The sequence below is a fragment of the Odocoileus virginianus genome, chromosome 5, assembly GCF_023699985.2.
Source record: "Odocoileus virginianus isolate 20LAN1187 ecotype Illinois chromosome 5, Ovbor_1.2, whole genome shotgun sequence".
Lineage (NCBI taxonomy): Eukaryota > Metazoa > Chordata > Mammalia > Artiodactyla > Cervidae > Odocoileus > Odocoileus virginianus.
The window spans coordinates 34,033,553-34,056,001 of record NC_069678.1 but is presented as its reverse complement, the minus strand read 5'-3'; the positions used below and the strand labels follow the sequence as shown (position 1 = coordinate 34,056,001).

At 37.1% G+C, this 22,449-nt stretch overlaps 1 protein-coding gene across 2 annotated transcripts in view; it reads right to left on the bottom strand.

The window, feature by feature from the left end:
- The window catches only part of DPYD (dihydropyrimidine dehydrogenase), a 904,243-nt gene that overhangs the window by 443,376 nt on the left and 438,418 nt on the right, over positions 1–22,449 (bottom strand). For both annotated transcript variants that reach the window (XM_070467755.1, XM_070467756.1), the window contains one exon: positions 399–614. In XM_070467755.1, the coding sequence (XP_070323856.1) occupies positions 399–614 (216 nt within the window). The remainder of the gene's footprint in view (positions 1–398; positions 615–22,449) is intronic.

Below are 22,449 nucleotides of genomic sequence, written 5' to 3'. Positions count from 1 at the left end.
TGGTTCAGGATAAAGAGTCTGCCTGCAATGCAGGAGACTGGGGTTTGATCCCTGGGTCAGGAAGATCCCTTAGAGAAGGGAATGGCTACCCACTCCAGCATCTTGCCTGGAGAATTCCATAGGACAGAGGAGCCTGGCAGGCTACAGTCCATGCGTCCCAAAGAGTCAGACATGACTGAGTGACTAACACACACACAGACAAATGAGAAATAGAAATTGATCCCATTCCCCATCTTGGGACAGAAGAAATGTAATGAAATTAGCTCATTTGTAATAATCAGTCTTACCCAATAGCTTAATAACTGTTATAGCTTGGTGAACCTTTGTATTATAATATTTATACCCTAATTAAAATAAATGATAGATATTTAAACACAACTTCAAAAATAATTTCTTACCTTATCAAGAGAGAAAGTTTTGGTCAGAGCAAAGGCCCATCCAGCTTCAAAAGCTCTTCGAATCATTGATGAACTGGTAGTTGGAGTTGCACTGGCAAGACCAAAAGGATTTGTAAACTTCAATCCAGCCATTTCCACACTAATGTCCACCAGATCAATGGGAGTATAAAAGAGGGGAAGTTCGGGCTTAGCAGAAACTGAAGCTCCATATTGTGACTGTAAAAAAACACAAATAGCCAATAATTATTCTTGAATCACATCTGATTTCTCCATATAGAGTCTTTTACAAAAATCACTTCAGCACAGCATTAATATTAATATAGATTACATTGGTCTGTTTGGAATGATTAAGACTGGACAATAAAGTCAGTTAGCAGAGTAAAATTCATATATCATCTTTATCGTATTTCAAAAGCAGTACAGAGAATACTAACAGAAATATTATCAATTAAATAAACCAAAAACTATACTTAAAACATACTGAGATTCAAACACAAAAAAGAATAATTTCAAAATTTATCTCCCTGAACCCATTAACCTAGACTTTTTGTATTTAATTTGTAGAAGTATCTTTAGTGCTCAGCGATACATTAAAAAAAAAAAAAGAAAAGCAAGTTAGGAGACCTAAATTCAATTTTCAGTAACTTCATTCTATTTATGAGAATTTAGGAAAGCCACCTAACACATCCTTGCTTTTTCTCCTTTACCATTTTCAGTACAGCAGCACAAATTCTGGCTGCCTCATTTCCTACCTCCTAAGGATATTGGAAAATGCAGGAAATCATAAGCCATAGGGAGACATCTAATTTGGAAAGTAGATAATGTACTCATGTGTACGGGGAGACTTTCTTCAGCAAAAACAGGTACCAAACAGTTAATATCAAAATCGTCTATTGGCTTTCAAACTGTAAAATTATATTTCTTAAATGGATACAGTATAAAGTTACCTTGAATTATTGGAAAAAATCAATCAAAAAATCCTTTACAAAGTGCATGGCCCACTGCAACATAGTAGGTGCTTGCCAAATGCTGTCTCTCTGATTGCAGAGATTATTAAAGCTTTCATCGAGTTCTTTATAAAATGTGTCTGTTTCTCTCCTTCTCTCCCTCCCTTCCTCTCTTTCTCTCTGTTTATCTTTGAAAGACAAATAATACTGGCAAATATAAAGAAGATGAATTTTCTTAGCCAAAGCAGTTACTGAATGGACCAGTCTAGTTAATTCTAAAGTAAGAACTCTTTTCTCTTGTGAATAATCACTCAAAAGTTGTTTGAGCAGAACTTTAATTTTACAGGAGTGTGTCTTGTGTAGATAAAGATTGCCATGACTTGCATAAAAATTATTTCTGGACCTCCACCATTTATAATGCAAAGTAAAGTTCACTTAATATGTAAAAAGGCATCAAACTTGTCAACTGAAAGACTAATGTGTCTCTGGTGCTTGCAAAGTGGTGCCTGATGGCATCTACGCTTCGGCTGTGGCACGCATCTTCTGCCAAGAATGTTCTGGATTTCAAGGCACATTTTTGAATATTGTGCACTTCTATATTGTGCAGATAATTCTTCCAGTTCTCACAGGGATTGCGATATTATTAAAAGGATTATTGACAAAAACAAAAGTTATAATGTATAAAATAACAAAATGCAGGATAATCTGAGACATGTTAATTTGAGGCATGTGTGTCTGTGTGAGTGTGTGCAGGAATAGGTGAGGAAATAAACAGCTTCCATGAGATTTTCTCAGCTCTGTGCCAGCGTGTTCAGTCGCTTCAGTTGTATCCAACTCTTTGCGACTCTATGGACTGTAGCCCACCAGGCTCCTCTGTCCATGGGATTCTCCAGGCAAGAACACTGGAGTGCTTTGCCATTTCCTCCTCCAGGGACTCTTTCCAACCCAGGAATTGAACCCACATCTCCTGCGTCTCCTGCATTGCAGGCAGATTCTTTACCCACTGAGCCACCTGGGAAGCCCTTTCTTAGATCTAAATAATAATTCAAACTGAATCAAGGAAGTTCAGATCAGATGAAGGAAGAATTTCCTGACACCACAGTTTGGTTAACACCAGAGAAATTTACAAAAAAATTTCCTTCCATATCTGAGGAACCTAGAAACTTTGGGAAACCTTTCATCTGATGACAATGATAGAAATACTTAGTTCCATGTTCGCTGAAGTAATACAGTGTCTCATCTTTTTGTGGCTTTATACTGAAGTAACTAACCTCTTGAATCTCACAAGTGAATTTTAGTTTCTCAACAATTAGAGTTATACAGTTTTGAGTAATAGACCAAGGAAGTAGACATATATGTGTAGTTCAACTTGCATTTCTTAATTGATGTAGTTTTAAATACACAAAGCATTGCATTGAAATTCTTAAAAATGTTGCTACCTCAATATTTAGAAAGGAAATAATGTGGGCAAACTTTGCAAGATTTTTCTTTAGTTTCAAAACAAAAATGAAAAGCAAACAAAACATGTAACAAAAAAAATCAATACACACAAAACTTTTTCAAATGAGACATATAACATTTCATAAAATGTATATTTTATTTTATCAACAAAAATACTACTGATGTATAGGCAGATAAGATACAACCTTTAGTTTTAAGTTGTTATTGTTAGTTTGGTCACTAAGTTGTGTCCAACTCTTTGCAACTCCATGACCTGCAGCATACCAGGCTTCTCTGTCCATCACAATCTCCCTGAGTTAGGTCAAACTCATGTCCATTGAGTCAGTGATGCCATCCAAACATCTCATCCTCTGTCATCCCCTTCTCCTCCCTCCTTCAATTTTTTGCAGCATCAGGGTCTTTCCCAAGTGTCAGCTCTTCACATCAGGTGGCCAAAATATTGGAGCTTCAGCTTCAGCATCAGTCCATCAAATGAATATTCACATTTGATTTCTTTAGGATTGACTGGTTTGATATCCTTAATTTCCAAGGGACTCTCAAGACTCTTCTCCAACACCACAGTTCGAAAGCATCAATTCTTCAATTTTCAGCCTTCTTTATGATCCAACTCTCACATCCATACATGACTACTGGAAGAACCAGAGCTTTGACCACACAGATCTTTGTCGGCAAAGTGATGTCTCTGCTTTTTAATACACTTTCCAGGTTTGTCATTAGCTATTCTTCCAAGGAGCAAGTATCTTTTCATTTTGTGGCTGAAGTCACTGTCCACGTTGATTTTGGAGGCCAGAAAAATCTGGCACTGTTTCCTCATTATCCCCATCTATTTGCCATGAAATGATAGGACCGGATGCCATGTAATAGGCAGTCCTTTTTCATGCTGTACAGACAGGGCAATGTTTTTGATTTGTTTTGTGACTTTTTACCACAGTGGGGTGTAACAGCACCACATTAATATATTTGTTTGACCTCATAATATATTCAAGCTTTCATTTTCCAAAATTTGGTAGCTTGTTCCCCTTTCCATTATTGCTCAGGGAACTCAAGCATCTTAAATTTCAGCCCTCACCACAAGGTTCAGTTCATTTCAGTTCAGTTCATTTCAGTTCAGTTCAGTTGCTCAGTCATGTCTGACTCTTTGAGACCCCATGAATCACGGCACGCCAGGCCTCCCTGTCCATCACCAACTCCCAGAGTCTAATCAAACCCATGTCCATTGAGTCGGTAATGCCATCCAACCATCTCATCCTCTATTGTCCCCTTCTCCTCCTGCCCCCAATCCCTCCCAGCATCAGGGTCTTTTCCAATTAATCAACTCTTCACATGAGGTGGTCAAAGTACTAGAGTTTCAGCTTCAGCATCAGTCCTTCCAATGAACACCCAGGACTGATCTCCTTTAGGATGGACTGGTTGGATCTCCTTGCAGCCCAAGGAACTCTCAAGAGTCTTCTCCAACACCACAGTTCAAAAGCATCAATTCTTCAGCACTCAGCTTTCCTCACAGTCCAACTCTCACATCCATACATGGCCACTGGAAAAACCATAGCCTTGACCAGACTGACTTTTGTTGGCAAAGTAATGTCTCTGCTTTTTAATATGCTATCTAGGTTGGTCATAACTTTCCTTCCAAGGAGTAAGTGTCTTTTAATTTCACGGCTGCAATCACCATCTACAGTGATTTTGGAGCCCCCAAAAATAAAGTCTGACACTATGTCCACTGTCTCCCCATCTATTTCCCATGAAGTGATGGGACCAGATGCCATGATCTTAGTTTTCTGAATGTTGAGCTTTAAGCCAACTTTTTCACTCTCCTCTTTCACTTTCATCAAGAGGCTTTTTAGTTCATCTTCACTTTCTGCCATAAGGGTGGTCATCTGCATATCTGAGATTATTGATATTTCTCCCAGCAGTCCTGTTTCCAGCTTGTGCTTCTTCCAGCCCAGTGTTTCTCATAATGCACTCTGCATATAAGTTAAATAAGCAAGGTGACAATATATAGCCTTGACATACTCCTTTTCCTATTTGAAACCACAAGGTTAATTCCCCCAAATCCAAATTGCAACTTCCAAATTCAGATTTCCAAGAGATTTCAAGACATTTGGAAGTGGATGCTTTGTCGTTAATTCAAACTCAACTCCTTCAAAATGTACTTCATTATATTCCCTTCTAAAGAATATGATTCCAATATTCAATATAATGTAATTTCACATAGTACTATTTTTCCAGTCATCCAGTAGTATGACTAAATAACAAATGTAAGAAACAGCCTAGATGTTGAATGATGAGGATTAGTTCCCCAGTGACACTACTGTACAAAGGATGTTATACTGGCATCAGGAACAACACAGAGAAAAATAAAATATTGACATAAAAGAGAGTCTACCCTATAATAAGTGAAAAATTGTGGTGAATAAAACAGACAAAGTCTCTGAAGATTACATATAGAAAAACATTAAGAAAGCTACCAACCAATCAAGTGAACACAAAATTAAAATCACAGATCATTCACCACACTATCCTTTGCCTCATACATTATCTGATGTATTCCCATTAGCCTGAAATATAATCTAACACATTCTTCACCCATCAGGCTCTTAAGTGATTCTTCAAGACTCAACTCATGCAATCATATGCTTCCTGGGGCACTCCCTTAATAGATTCCATACACTTGTCTAATGTAGCTGACTCTTTTCTTAGATATTTTATCATTTAAAATATGGCTTCACCTCAGTAGTTATCGTACTGGGCTGTGCCTGTTGATTTTTCTCTTTAAACAGAACATATGTTCCTTGAAGGCAGTGACTGTAGCATATTCAAATTAATATGTCCATTAGAATAAAAAATATTTGCAAAATATATGTTTCAATTACATCATAGTTTATATAAAATACTTATTCTTAAAGGCAACTCTGCCCTTTGTAGAGAAAAAGATAAATAAAATCACTTTTCCTCAAGGTAACCCTCATAATTTATTTGCTCATTATTTTTTTTAACATATAATGTTTTTCAACATTCTCACTGTACTTTGTTAGATAGCTCATTTACCTTTTGTGCTCTGAAAACAGAGGAACCAGCTAACATACTTAAAAGAGTTAAATACAGAAACTTGAATTTTAAATTTCCCTCCTCCTTTCCCTTTTCTAAGGAAGGAATCATCTTATAATCTGGACATCACTACAATCTCTCTAGTTGCTCAAAATGCACTTAAAAAAGATTAAGGACCACTGTCATAATGGATGAATTCATTCATTCATGAGTTCAGTTAAGCATTTGTGCAATGCTTATTATATGCCAGGTACTAGTATAGGCACTGGGGATTTAGCACAGAGTAAGTCCAAAGAGGTGCCCACTGTATAGAGTCTGTTTTATATAGAGAAGTTTGGAGGGTTGATGGGAGTCAGACACCTAGAAACTAAAGGAAAACTACAGAATCAAGAAAAGGTGAAGTAATAAAGAACTGAGATCAGGATGGAGGGCAAGAGTAAACCATAGACAAAGGAGAGACTAAATGTTCGGCAGATTTTTTGACAGTAAAGATAAAAGTAACACTTCTTTTATAAAACCCATTGTCAGACATGAGACACTGAGAATGAGAGAGATGTCTCAAGATGACTTTTTAAAGTTTGCTTTTCCCACCTCCAAATTTTTTAGGGAAAAAGATTTTAGGAGAAAAGATTTTAGTTACTTAAAATTCAATCTAAAAAAAATAACTCTCCAGGAAGCAGGAATAGAAGGAACATACCTCAATATAATAAAAGCCATCTACAATAAACCCACAGCAAACATTATCTTCAATGGCGAAAAAATTGAAAGCATTTCCTCTAAAGTCAAGAACAAGACAAGCGTGCCCAGTCTCACCACTACTATTTAACACAGTTTTGGAAGTATTAGCCATAGCAATTAGAGAAGAAAAAGAAATAAAAGGAATCCAGATAGGGAAAGAAGTAAAACACTCACTGTTTCCAAATGACATAATCCTCTACATAGAAAACCCTAAAGACACCACCAGAAAATTACTAGTCGATGAATATAGCAAAGTTGCCGGATATAAAATTAATACACAGAAATCCTTTGCATTCCTATACAGTAACAATGAGAAAACAGAAAGAGAAATTAAGGAAACAATCCCATTCACCATTGTGATGAACAGAATAAAATACTATACAATAACAATGAGAAAACAGAAAGAGAAATTAAGTAAACAACTCCATTCACCATTGTGATGAACAGAATAAAATACTTAGGAACAAATTTACTTAAAGAAACAAAAGACCTATATATAGAAAACTATAAAACACTGATGAAAGAAATCAAAGATGGCACAAATAGATGGAGAAATATGCCATGTTCATGGATTGGAAGAATCAATATAGTGAAAATGAGTATAATACCCAAAGCAATCTATAGATTCAATGCAATCCCTAGCAAGCTACCAACAGCATTTTTCACAGAACTATAAAAAATAATTTCACAATTTGTATGGAAATACAAAAAAACCTTGAATAGCCAACACAATCTTGAGAAAGAAGAATGGAACTGGATGAATCAACCTGCCTGACTTCAGGCTATATATACTACAGTCATCAAGTACAGCACTGGCACAAAGACAGAAATATGGATCAATGGAACAAAATAGAAAGCCCAGAGATGAATCCACACAGCTATGGACACTGTATCTTTGACAAAGGAGGAAAAAATATACAATGGAGGAAAGACAATCTCTTTAACAAGTGGTCCTGGGAAAACAGGTCAGTCACCTGTAAAAGAATGAAACTAGAACACTTGCTAACACCATACACAAAAATGACCTCAAAATGGGTTAAAGGTCTAAATATAAGACCAGAAACTAGAAAACTCCCAGAGTAAATAGGAAGAACACTCACTGACATAAGTCATAGCAAGATCCTCTATAACCCACCTCCCAGAGTAATAGAAACAAAAGCAAAAATAAACAAATGGGACCTAATTAAACTTAAAAGCCTTTGCACAACAAAGGAAATTATAAGCAAGGTGAAAAGACAGCCCTCAGATTGGGAGAAAATAATAGCAAATGAAACAACTGACAAAGAATTAAATCTCCAAAACATACAGGCAGCTCATGCAGCTCAATACCAGAAAAATAAACGACCCAATCAAAAAACGGGCCAAAGAACTAAACAGATATTTCTCCAAAGAAGACATATAGATGGGTAACAAACACATGAAAAGATGCTCAACATCACTCATTATCAGAGAAATGCAAATCAAAACCACAATGAGGTACCATCTCACACCGGTCAGAATGGCTGCCATCAAAAAGTCTACAAACAACAAATGCTGGAGAGGGTGTGGAGAAAAGGGAACCCTCTTACACTGTTGGTGGGAATGCAAACTAGTACAGCCACTAGGGAGAACAGTGTGAAGATTCCTTATAAAACTGGAAATAGAACTGCCATACAACCCAGCAATCCCACTGCTGGGCATACACACCAAGGAAACCAGAATTGAAAGAGACACATTTACCCCAATGTTCATCACAGCACTGTTTACAATAGCTAGGACGTGGAAGCAACGTAGATGTCCAATAGCAGACAAATGGATAAGAAAGCTGTGGTACATATACACAATGGAATATTACTCAGCTATTAAAAAGAACACATTTGAATCAGTTCTAATGAGGTGGATGAAACTGAAGCCTATTATACAGAGTTAAGTAAATCAGAAAGAAAAACACCAATACAGTATATTAACACATATGTATGGAATTTAGAAAAATGGTAACAGCAACCCTATGTGCAGGACAGCAGAAGAGACACAGATATAAAGAACAGACTTTTGGACTCTGTGGGAGAAGGCTAGGGTGGGATGATTTGATAGAATAGCATTGAAACATGCATATTACCATATGTGAAACAGATGGCCAGTCCAAGTTCAATGCATGAAACAGGACACTCAAAGCCGGAGCACTAGGATAATCCAGATAGATGGGATGTGGAGGAAGGTGGGAGGGGGGTTGGGGATGGAGGGACACGTGTACACCCATGGCTGATTCATGTCAATGTATGGCAAAAACCACCACAGTATTGTAATGTAATTAGCCTCCAACTAAAATAAACTAATAAAGAAAAAAAAATAACTCCATGATAAGCATAGATCATGAGATATCCCAAATTTATAAAGGTTATACTTAAACTTTCTCATTTCATTTCCATCTACAAAATGTTCCAAGGAGCTTCAGTGCTTGCAGAATATAGAATACAGCATAATCTCTTTATTATTATATAATCTCAGTTGTGATCTGGGTTTTCCCCCTTCTCTACTTGTTCTAATAACATGTTTCAGGCTTTCTAATCTCACCTACTACCATTCCCTCACATCTGATACTTTAGTTTATTGAACCACATATAATCTCATAAAAACCAATATCACTAATGCATCTATGCATTATCATTTTTTATTTTTCCTACAATGTTCTTTCCTGCCTGATTTTCCTGCTCTGAAAATTCCAACTAATCTAAGAGTCAGTCTTATCTCCACCAGGACATTTCTGCAGCTATCCACAAGCACAGTTGTTCCCAAATCATACTCTGTTTCTTGGTTGCTTACATGTATTGTGTCCCATTTAACTTACTTGCAGCACCTAGCATAAGACTTAGCAAAAAATGCTTAAAATATTTGTTGAATGCATCATACTAGTGACCTTCATACTAGTACTTACCTTCCTTTTTACATGTTTCCATAAGATGATAATGATCAGTTTACATGAAATAATCATTAGCTATATTTCAGATATTTTAAAAATGTCCAATATTCTATTATTCTAATATAGAGTATATGTATGGATGTGAGAGTTGGACCATAGAATTGATGCACCCAAGAACTGATGTTGCAAATTGTGGTGATGGAGAAGACTCTTAACAGTCCCTTGGACTGCAAGGAGATGAAAGCAGTCAATACTAAAGGAAATCAACCCTGAATATTCACTGGAAGGACTGATGCTGAAGCTGAAGCCTCAATACTTTGGCCACCTCATGGAAAGAACTGACTCATTAGAAAAGACCCTGATGCTGGGAAAGATTGAAGGCAGGAGGAGAAGGGGATGACAGAAGACAAGATGGTTGGATGGCATCACCAACTCAAACTCATGAGTTTGTTCAAACTCATGTCCATCACTTGGTGATGCCATCCATCGATCGAAGGGGACAACAGAGGGATGGCATCACTGAGAGTGATGGACATGAGTTTGAACAAACTCCAGTAGACACTGAAACTCAGGGAAGCCTGGTGTGCTGCAGTTCATGAGGTCACAAAGAATTGGATATGGCTTAGCAACTGAATAACAAGAGCAACATTCAACTCTTACCTCTGGAAGACTATAGAATTTAGCAAAGGCTCTCAAATGAGCTATCTAGTAGAAATGATAAATAACTTTCTGGGCAATGTAAATACAGGTTTTCTTTAATTCAGTCACAATAACTGACATAAAAATTGACCTCACAATTTTTCCAGGATCCAGTTTAAAATTAGGCTTCGTTGGTAGCCCAGCTGGTTAAAAATCCACCTGCAATGTGGGAGATGCTGGCTTGATTCCTGGGTTGGGAAATCCCCCTGGAGAGGGGCTAGACCTCTGACTCCAGTATCCTTGGGATTCCCTGGTGGCTGACACAGTAAAGAATCTACGTGCAGTGCAGGAGACCTGGGTTTGATCCCTGGGTTGGAAAGATCCCCTGGAGAAGGGAACAGCTTCCCACCCCAGGATTTTGGCCTGGAGAATTCCATGGACAGGGGAGCCTGGCAGGCTACAGTCCATAGGGGTTACATTTCTGCCCGCCATGATTTTGAACTTTCAGATTCAAATGGACTCCTTTGGTTCCAAGTAACAGAAGGTTACAATAATCAGAAGGTTATTATGATGGAATAGAAGTATCTCATGTAACTCAGAGGGAATGCAGCATGGTGTCCATGAAAGGCTGGGACTCCACTTGGAAAGCTATATGATTTATCTCTTCCTTTCTCCTCCTCTCTGTTTATCTATAATAATTCTGTCTGCAAATTGACTTCCTTTGCTTCCTCATCCAGAATGGTTGATATTTTATAGGTCTAGCCCAGACATTTTAAAATCTACATGTTAAAATTTTGGAGAGGTTTTTGCTTTTTTAAAAAAATTCCAATGTCTTGGCAAGAGAGACTCCATACCAATTACATCAGAATCACTCTGAGTAGGACTCAAATACTGTAATTTTTAAAAATCTCTCCAAGAGATTGCACTGTGAACCCAAACCTGAAAATCATTTCTTTAGCCATATTAATGCTTCTCCTAATTCTTATTCTCAAGTGAAACATTCAAGTTTAGCCACCATCTTCTAAAATACCTGCATTATTCAAATAAACTGGGCACATACTCTTAAAAAGTGTTCATATGGGGAGATTTATCTGCTTAAAAGGCATCAGTTCTGACAACCATCAATACATTTTCAAAATATTAAGGCCCACTGTAAAAATAGGTCACTTACTTTATAATCAAAATGAACAAGATACTTGAATGAATAAGCAAATAATACTTATTAGGAAACTGACCTAAAAATTATTCATTATGGCTTAATTAAACACACACATATAGCATATGTACACATGCATTAAAAACTATTATCAAATGTGAAAAGTACATATCATTCAGATATTAATGAGATAATCAATCATAATGCTTTTCATTTGAGAATAGAAATAAAAGCAAGTACAATCCTGTAATACAATGACCAATGATTTTATTATTATATTATTACTCTTTATTATTAGTATTCTATTAACCTGGCTGGGTCATGCATTCATAGGCAGAAAAATATGCATACAAATATGCAAAGAAATATGCAAAGTTATGTCTTTGGGAGGAAAGCAAATTACATAATAATTATGTACCCCAATTGCATTTTTCCCTAATTTTTCTTAATAGAATGATTTTTTTTTAAATACTGTTAAAAGCAAGACTATTGCTAGTGTTAAGTTGGACTAAAGAAGAGATAAAAACTATTACTATGTTTCTTGCATTTAAAATCATCAAACAGCTTTCACTCACTCATTTCACTTATATTTCATTATGATATATCTACATTGCTCCCTATCTTGGGGTACAACTGCTCTTGAAGCAATCATTCTGAGATCATTTTAAGGCAAATAAAAATAACATTGTGTAGCTACTTATAGCTAGATTAGTTCATAGGCTGGATTAATGCATTAATTAACTCTAGCTCAGTTACTTTGCTCTTTGAAGAAATATCTGAGGGGAGAAAAAAAACTTGCAAAGCAGAAATTATCTGGATCAGCTGCTTCCATGATGGAAAGGCCTAGGTACAGGATTATAATTATAACATAAAATCAGAGTTCATTTCTCCATTTTGAGAAATTTTTATTTGTAATGAAAATTTTAGACAGATATGAGACTATGAAAAAGTTTTGAGGGGAGAACAAGATGGCGGAGGAGTAGGTGGACGTGGAGTATATCTCTCTCCATGGATACATCAGGAATATACCTTCACACAGAAGTGCATGCAAGAACACCAACACCAAAAGCGTACAGGGGTACCTGACCAGAGGAAAAGAATACATAGAACGACGCTAAACCCCATAGGATGAAGGAACTAGGGAGAAAAACAGGAGTGTTAGTAGGGCTGGACATGGCCTCAGCAGATGGGGGAGCTGAAGCATGGGTCTGATCCTCACATCAGGGCAATTGTCTGAGTCAGAGGAGAAACATTTAAGGTGGAGAGTGAAACAGCTGATCTGCGGCAGCCTAAATGGAATGAGAACCAGACTGTCCTTGCCGCAGCCATACATACCCTGGAGAGGGAAGCAGATCCCCTGGAAGATGCAGGGGCTGAGAGCTGGAGTTTAGGGACTGTGGAGCAATCCCATGGTGAAGGCTGATGCTGACTGGGGAGAGACAGATCAAGGGGATGTGAGGGAGGAGATTCTGGTGGGAAATGCCTGTGGAGGAAAGCCGGGCAGCCATGGAAGCAAGGGGATGCTGCTGAGTCATGCGTAGGGAGTGGAGCCATCAGGACAGCCTCTCTCAGCCCCCACACACCAGCACTGGCAGCTGAATAGACAGGCTGGCCATCAAACTCCTGATGCACTGAACCACAGAGTAGGACCACAGCCAGGGTGCCGCTTTAAGTGCCCGACACACAGATCTACAGATTAGGCCCCAGCCAGGGGGGCCCCTTTATGTGCTGAACAGGAGAATCTATGGAGAAAGACTGGCCAAAGAGGCCTTCTGATCACCAGCTACAAGAGGTTCAATAAAAGACTCTGATGGAGCCATAACTCCTGCAGTGGAGGCAGTTTGTGTCCCTGAACACTTGGCACCGCCAGGGTCCCTGCAAGCCAAGCAACTGTACCACCTTCATACTCAACTCTCACTGGGGTAGAGCTGCCACAGGTTAAAAAAAAAAAGTATTGTGTTTATGCGTACAGGGTCATTTTGGTCCTGACAAACTCTTTGTGACCCTGTAGACTGTGGCCTGCCAGGCTTCTCTGTCAGGGAGGGAGTCCTCCAAGCAAGAATACTGGAGTGTATTGGCCAATACTGGTTGCCATACCCTTCTAGAGCACTATATTTCCTGCTTCCCTAGCCTCCAACCCCTCTTGAGTACCTGGTGCTGCCAGAACCCCTGTGACCCAAGCAGTTGCACCACCTGGTCCTCTTAGGGGCAAACCCAAGTCCATCAGGGCAGCCCCAGGAGCAAACCCCAGTGGACAACCTACATGCAGAGGTGGAAATAAAACCACAATTGAAACCCAGGGGCAATGTGGCTAAGGAAGAAGACCCAAACCTTTCCACCAGCTAGCTATACAAGCTTCAGATTAAATCCACATGATCAACTAGCCAGACTCTGTGTCTATGGAATATATAAAACATCATGGAGAGCTCCTACAAAAGAAAACGCACTAGTTCTGATAGCTGTGGACATTGGAGGCAAGAACACATAGGAGTAGGATCACATTAGAATCTGAGCAGCCCCCACAGGAGGTCCAAAGATCAGCACAGTGTTGGAGGGAGGTGAGGTGAGGTGTGTGAGGGAGGTGAGGTGGACTGTGACTCCCAGCGAGGGAAAGGACCCTGACAGCAGTGACTCAAAAAAAAATTTATTATTCTTATGTTTTCTTTTCTTTTTTTTTTTTCATGCTCTTTTAGTTGTTGATTTTATAGGCACTATGAAATCTAGTTAAGCTTGTGAATTTTTTTTTCTTTTGCTCAGTCATATTGTTTTATTGTTGCTATAACCCTATGCCTCTACATTGGGCTTTTGCAGTTCTGTGAAGTTTCCCTGTTTTTTCTTTTTTTTTCTCTCTCTTTTTTTAATTTTAATTTTTAATTTTTTAAACCTATTATTATTTTTTCTACATTTATTCTTTTTTTTTGCTTTTCCTACTGTTCTTTGCCCCTTGCAGATAATATTTATGCATATAAATTTTCTTTATCTACCTTTATCTACCTCTGTTTAACTTTGCATATCAACAAACAGTAAAGCTCTTGCTGTTTGCAGATGACATGATACTGTACATAGAAAACCCTAAAGATAGTATCAAAAAATTACTAATCAGTGAATTTAGAAAAGTTGCAGGATACAAAATCAATACACAGAAATCACTTGCATTTATATATACTAACAATCAAAAATCAGAAAGAGAAATTAAGGATCAATCCTACTTACCATTGCAACAAAAAGAATTAAATATCCAGGAATAAACTTACTTAAGGAGATTAAAGAACTATACACAGAAAATTATAAGACACTGATGAAATAAATCAAAGACAACATAAACAGATGGAGAGATATTCCATGTTCCTAGGTAGGAAGAATCAATATTGTGAAAATGACTATACTACCAAACACAATCTACAGATTCAATGCAATCCCTATCAAATTACCAATGGCATTTTTCATAGAACTAGCACAAAAAATTTCACAATTCATATGGAAACACAAGAGACCCCGAATAGCCAAAGCAGTCTTGAGAAGGAAGAATGGAGTCAGAGGAATCAGCCTTCCTGACTTCAGATTATACTGCAAAGTTACAGTCATCAAGACAGTATGGTACTGACATAAAAACAGAAATATAGACCAATGGAACAAGATGGAAAGCCCAGAAATAAACCCATGCACCTATGGGTACCTTATTTTTGACAAAGGAGGCAAGAATATACAGTGGGGCAAAGACAGCCTCTTCGATAAATGGTTCTGGGAAAACTAGACAGCTACTTGTAAAAGAATGAAATTAGAACAGTTCCTAACACCATACATAAAGAGAAACTCAAAATGGATTAAAGACCTAGATGTAAGACCAGAAAATATAAAACTCTTAGAGGAAAACACAGGCAGAACACTCGATGACATAAATCAAAGCAAGATCCTCTATGACCCTCCTCCTAGAGTAAAGTAAATAAAAACAAGTAAACAAGCAGAACCTGATTAAACTTAAAAGCTTTTGCACAGCAAAGAAAACTATAAGCAAGGTGAAAAGACAACTCTCAGAATGGGAGAAAATAATAGTAAATGAAACAACTGACAAAGGATTAATTTCCAAAATATACAAGCTGCTCATACAACTCAATGCCAGAAAAAGAAACAACTCAATCAAAAGTGGGGAAAAGACCTAAACAGACATTTCTCCAAAGAAGACATACAGATAGCTAACAAATACATGAAAAAATGCTCAAAATCACTCATTATTACAGAAATGCAAATCAAAACTATAATGAGGTATCACATCATACCTGTGAATGGACATCATCAAAAAGTCTACAAACAATAAATGCTGGAGAAGGTGTGGAGAAAGGGAACTCTCTTGCACCATTGGTGGGAATGTAAATTGATACAGCTACTATGGAAGATGGTATGGATATTCCTTTCAAAACTAGGAATAAAACCCCCACATGCCCCATCAATCCACTCCTAGGCATATACCCTGAGAAAATAAAAATTGAAAAGATACATGTATCCCATTGCTCATTGCAGCACTATTTACAATAGCTAGAACATGGAAGCAACCTAGAGATCCATTGACACATGAATGGATGAAGAAGTTGTGGTATATATACACAATGGAATATTACTCAGCCATAAAAAGGAATGGATTTGAATCAGTTCTGATGAGATGAATGAACCAAGAACCTATTATACAGAATATAGTGAGTCAGAAAGAGAGAGATAAATATTGCATTCTAACACATATATATAGAATCTAGAATAATGGTATTGAAGAATCTATTTACAGGTCAGCAATGGAGAAACACAGAGAAGGCAATGGCACCCCACTCCAGTACTCTTGCCTGGAAAACACCATGGAGGTAGGGGCTTGGTAGGCTGCAGTCCATGGGGTCGCTAAGAGTCAGACATGACTGAGCAACTTCACTTTCACTTTTCACCTTGCCAGTTTATGTTTCTCTCAGTGGTAGGTATGTGGCTCCCACTATAAAACTGATAAACAATAATGCTATATGTATACCACAGGGAACGATATTCAATATCTTGTAAAAAATTACAATGGAAAAGAATTTTTGAAAAGAATATATATATATATATATATATACACACACACACACACATATACACATGTATATATATATATACACATATAAAAACTAAATCACTTTGCTATACAACAGAAACTAATACTATAAATCAACTATACCTCAATAAAATTAATTAATTTTTAAATTAGTTTTTAAAAAAGGAAACAGTATGCGGTATATAGAGTCTCTACTTCATACAACCATAGAGTTGGTTAAAATAATAAAATAGTACTTTAAGAAAGGGCTTCTAAAGTACTGAAGGATCCCCTGCCCCCCGCCCTCTGTAAATAATAACTAACATGTTGACAAATTTTCAAAAATGTCAGTCAAGAAGGTAACAATCGCCATATTCACAGGCCTGGGGCAAAGGTGTCAACACTGCTGACAAGATGTCAATGACTAGTGTAAGAAAAGCCTGATGACCAGCACAGGGTGGTGCCTGACAGCAAATCCATGGAGCACAAAGGAGCCAGTATGATCAAGGCGAGAGGGGTGAAGTCAAATAAAAGAAGTTGACATTTAAGAAAGGTGGCAGCAGCAATGTTAAATATTAAGACTTGGAATAAAAAGCTCAATATTGTAAGTCAACAACCTACCAGGCTTTTGTGTTAACCTATTAACTCTTCTATTTCTGAGAGAAGACTCTGATATAAGTTAAGGTGGGGGTAGGATGCAGGGAGAAAACCAGTATGGTTTCTCAGAGGTCACTTTGCCATCTTCAGCAGGTCAGTTAGGCCGCTGTGAAACTCATCTGTTTCGTCTTTAAACCAGTAATTGTGAAGCATAGTTGTGGGAATCAGAAGAGAAAAATTATAGTACCCTTCGGTTTCCGCATTAACTGTACCCCACCACCTGTTTTAACAGCTGAAAGTAGTATTTATCACCAGTGATCTGAGTGAATTTGTAAAAATCTATTTCCTAAACTTTATGTACCCTGTAATCCTCAGCATATTCAATTTTTCAACCACAGTTATCAAGTGCCTACCACATGGTCGGCAGTTGTTTGTCAACCACTTACTATGAGATAAGAGGTTTTCTAGGCATTAAGGAATCATAGAGGATAAACTGACAAAAACATATTGAAGGCTACATTCCCATGGGCCATTTGTTTGTTTGTTTGTTTGTGCAGATCTTATTGCTATTTTTATCTCTTTGATTTTTAAAGTATTTATTGTAAAACGCTTTCAGAAGATAGCTCTATGATTCAATTGTCCTATTACTTGAATTTACTTTCAAAGTCTGTTCCTCACTTCCTGCCCTGCGTGTTAAGGGGCTGAATCAAATGACATCTATGTCCCTCTCAACCAACTTCAGCATTCAGTTCAGTTCAGTGGCTCAGTTGTGTCCAACTCCTTGTGACCCCATGGACTGCAGCATGCCAGGCTTCCCTATCCATCATCAACTCCCGGAGTCCACTCAAACTCATGTCCATTGAGTCGGTGATACCATCCAACCATCTCATCTTCTGTCATCCCCTTCTCCTCCTGCCTTCAATCTTTCCCAACATCAGGGTAATTTTAAATGAGTCAGTTCTTCACATTAGGTAGCAAAAGTACTGGAGTTTCAGTTTCACCATCAGTCTTTCAAGTGAATATTCAGGACTGATTTCCTTTAGGAATGATTGTTTGGATCTCCTTGCAGTCCAGAGGACTCTCAAGAGTCTTCTCCAACACCACAGTTCAAAAGCATCAATTCTTCAGTGCTCAGCTTTCTTTATAGTTCAACTCTCACATCCATACATGACTACTGGAAAAACCATTGTTTTGATTAGATGGACCTTTGTTGGTAAAGTAATGTCTCTGCTTTTCAATATGCTGTCTAGTTTGGTCATAACTTTTCTTCCAAGGAGCACATGTCTTTTAATTTCATGGCTGCAGTCACCATCTGTAGTGATTTTAGAGCCCCAAAAAATAAAGTCAGAACTGTTTCCATTGTTTCCCCATCTATTTGTCATGAAGTGATGGCACCTGATGCCATGATGTTAGTTGATGATGAATGCTGAGCTTTAAGCCAACTTCTTCACTCTCCTCTTTCACTTTTATCAGGCAGTTCTTTACTTCTTCTTTGCTTTCTGCCATAAGGATAGTGTCATTTGTATATCTGAGGTTATTGATATTTCTCCCACCAATCTTGATTCCAGCTTGTGCTTCCTCCAGCCCAGTGTTTCTCATGGTGTACTCTGCATGTACGTTAAATAAGCAGGGTGACAATATACAGCCTTGAAGGACTCCTTTTCCTATTTGGAACCAGTCTGTTGTTCTATGTCCAGTTCTAACTGTTGCTTCCTGACCTACATACAGATTTCTCAAGAGGCAGGTCAGGTGGTCTGGTATTCTACCTCTTGAAGAATTTTCCACAGTTTGTTGTGATCCACACAGTCAAAGGCTTTGGCATAGTCAATAAAGCAGAAATAGATGTTTTTCTGAAACTTTCTTGCTTTTTCCATGATCCAACAGATGTTGGCAATTTGATCTCTGGTTCCTCTGCCTTTTCTAAATCCAGCTTGAACATCTGGAATTTCACAGTTCATGTACTGTTGAATCCTGGCTTGGAGAATTTTGAGCGTTACTTTACTAGTATGTGAGATGAGAGCACAGGTTTTCTAATTTGTAAAATGGAGGAAACTGTTTACTCCAGAGGTAATTTTTGACTATAACATTAATGCTAAGCCCTTAAAAAGGTATTCAATAAGTTAGATTATTTGGAACACGTATTATTTGGGTTTCCAAACCATGAAGCATCTAATTTTGTCCTTTTTATGGATGAAAATAGTAAGGCCAAGATAACACATTGGAGACTTTATTAAATCAGGAATTTCACGTCCATAAATATTAACACACTGTGCTGCCTCAAAGCCATTAATGAGATGATCAAAAGGCAACATGACATTCCCAAAGGTCTGAAGGCAGAATTCATTAATAATTAAGTCAGAGCTTGAACCCAGGTATCCTGACTTTTAGCCTTCCATTACATCAACTGAACTCCATCACTTTATCCAGATTTTTTCTTAATTTTTATTTTATATAGGAGTACAGTTGATTAACAACATTGTGTTAGTTTCAGGTGTGCAGCAAGCTGATTCAGTTTTACATAACCATGTATCTATTCTTTTTCAAATTCTTTTCCCTTTAGGTTGTTACAGAATATTGAAAAGAGTTCCCTATGCTATACTGTAAGTCTCTGTTGGTTTTCTATTTTAAATATAGTAGTGTGCACATGTCAATCCCAAACTCTGATCCTTTACAACTTGTATAAGATTCAACTTTAATAAATCATTGAGTGCAGAGAACAAAATTGTAGGTAAAAAATTTCAATTGAGTTTTTTGCAGGTGAATTTTTCCCAGGAAGCTAATGATTTTTTAGGGCTCTGTTCTACTGTGAATTCTGTCCTTAGCGCCATACAGCACCAGGCATCAAGGTGTTAGAGATTTGGTCCAGAATTCTTAACACCTATATAGTGCATTTGACCAAGTGACACTGAAGAGGCTAAGTTCTCTTATACAACAGAGGCATACACTGAGATCAGGTTCTATATGGCATGGATCAGATTTTTCAGAGTTATTTTTCTACCCCTTCTAGAGTTAGCTGCCTGAAGTAGCAATCTACTACTAGATTGGTAAGGAAATATTGTGCCTTTATGGAGACAATTTCGTTTTAAATTACTTTTCAGGTCAAGTGCTGCCATTTAATAAGGCTTGGAACCTTATACAAAGTCAATAAAAGGCATTAAAATTACTTATTAGTCATGGCATTTTCTTCTATCACCAACTGCATAGTTTTGTTTTGATAGCTCCATTAGATATAGATTCATTCCTCATTTTTTTCTTTGATATACTTTTACAACATATAGATGATATATAAAATAAATCCCTCTTCATACACAAAATCTACACATTATTACAATTGAATTTATAATAAAAAAGTATCATATCTGATAATTAATAATTACTTTAAATATTAGCTAGGGAATACACCAAAAATTAACATGAATATACCACCAAAAGGTATCATTTTTCAATGACAGCAAGCCAATTTAACATTTCTACTTCCCACTGAAAGGGATAAAAATGAGATCACAAACACTTCTGATTCTTGTTCAGTCTAAAGGTCCAGTCTCCCAATGAAAAACTGAGCTGAAGTCATCACAATACTGTGATCCTGACCAAGTGGAAAAACTTGGCATGGAAACAGCATTTAGCCATGACACACTTCAATATTATTTTTCGGAGGCTATCACTATCTCAAACTAAATCCATTATGATTTAAAACTGTCTTTTTATTGATATTCATTGTTTTCCAACCAGACAGTGGCCAATGATTTATATCAATTTTCTCTTAACACAGAAATTAAAGAGTTTGAAATATATCTTAAACTAAAGAATGCTTTTTCAATAGGTCTCAAGATTTTAATACAGCTGTCACTTGTAAAGCCTTACTTCCTCTCAATTGGAGAGGGTTTAGAGAAGAAGCCAGCTCCCTTGATAAGATTGTTTTTATCTGAAGCAGTGGAAGATTAAAAAAATTAGTATGACATATTGATGATGCTTTTTTATAAGACATTTTTATTCTCTAAGTAGAAAGAACACTGCAGTTGGCTGTCAATCATTAAGCCACAAATGAAGTCCTTTGCCTGGCTAGGAGATTTGCAACTATACCAATGCTGGTAAACTAACCACCAAATTATAGCCCTTTTTCCTGCCTCACCCAGATTTCACAGGGGCTGCACACCCAAATAAATGCCTCTTGGCTACCCATTCATCTAACAGCTGGAAAGATGACACTTGACATTTGGAAACTTTCCTGTGAAGATTGCTGCAAGGCTTTCCCATTAGCTTCCTGGTGAGACTGTAAGGTCGAATAAGCTGCCTCAAAACCTGCAAAGGGTAACGGAAATACTCTAATATTAAGCCTGTGCAATTTAAATTTCTAATTCTCAAATCATAGTTCTCAGATATTGTAGAAACCACTGGTATATTTCAGGGCAAAATAATTTCTTTGAAGATGTGGAATTAAAGTGATATTTTAAGCAATGATGATGGTAAGTCCCTTTTATTTAAAGTTGGCACCGAAAGTCTTCTAAGCAACAGAGACTTGGACATAGATAAGTTCTTCCAAGTTTGTTTTCTAAAATCCCAGACTGTCATATTTTTGGCAACTGCTCATTTTGGTCCAGAGTAGAAATCCTAAACATAAGGCCCCTGTTGTTACCATTCTTTAGGTTTTATTTTCACATCATAGAATAGCTATTAGCAATAGCTTTAAAATTCTAACAGTCTAACAGTACAGGTTTGTTTCAAAAACCACTGAACTAAATATAAAATGAAACTGTAAATACTGCAGTATTAAGAAATTGCTGTGATCTTATAAATCTTTCAAGTGTAAAAACAGGACTTTTTTTCTCTTTAGAAAGGGAACATTTAAAGAGATCCCCAAATCAAAAGTTTTAATAACCTGACTGTTCACTAAAGATATTAGAAAGACAAAATCCCTCACATAATCTCAAATCCTAAAAATGGCGAAGGTGAAAGATTTCATTTATTGATATGAATGTACATAATTCAATTAGCTTTATGACAATGATCCTTCCACATTGTGCTCAATTTTGAATTCCCCGTCTACAAAATGCCCTTACAATTTTCTACTCTTGCTTGTTAACTCAGTATTTCCCATGTGAAAGATTGACAAGACTGAATAGGCCTCTCTAAATGTTCAGTCATATGTTCAAATCCAGATAAAATTAATAATATGATGAAAGAAGAAAATGAAACATTTAAAAATATATGCAGAAAGACACTGAAGAAACAGGAAACATGAAAGATATTTGAATCTTGAACTAATCCTCATCTGAGGCTGAAATCACTTTTTAAAAGTTAATTTAATGATGCTGAATTTTACCCAATTAGCAACAATCCCCACTGACAGATGGGGATGCCTCAGGATGGACACCTCATGGCCCCAAATCACAAACCAACACAAATACAAAGCTAGCTTTCTCAAAACATTCCATCAACAAATCCACCAAGAAGGGTCTCAGCTCACAGAGAAAATCAAATACTTAGCAATGACTGGGAAGATGTCTTTCTCTTCAAAC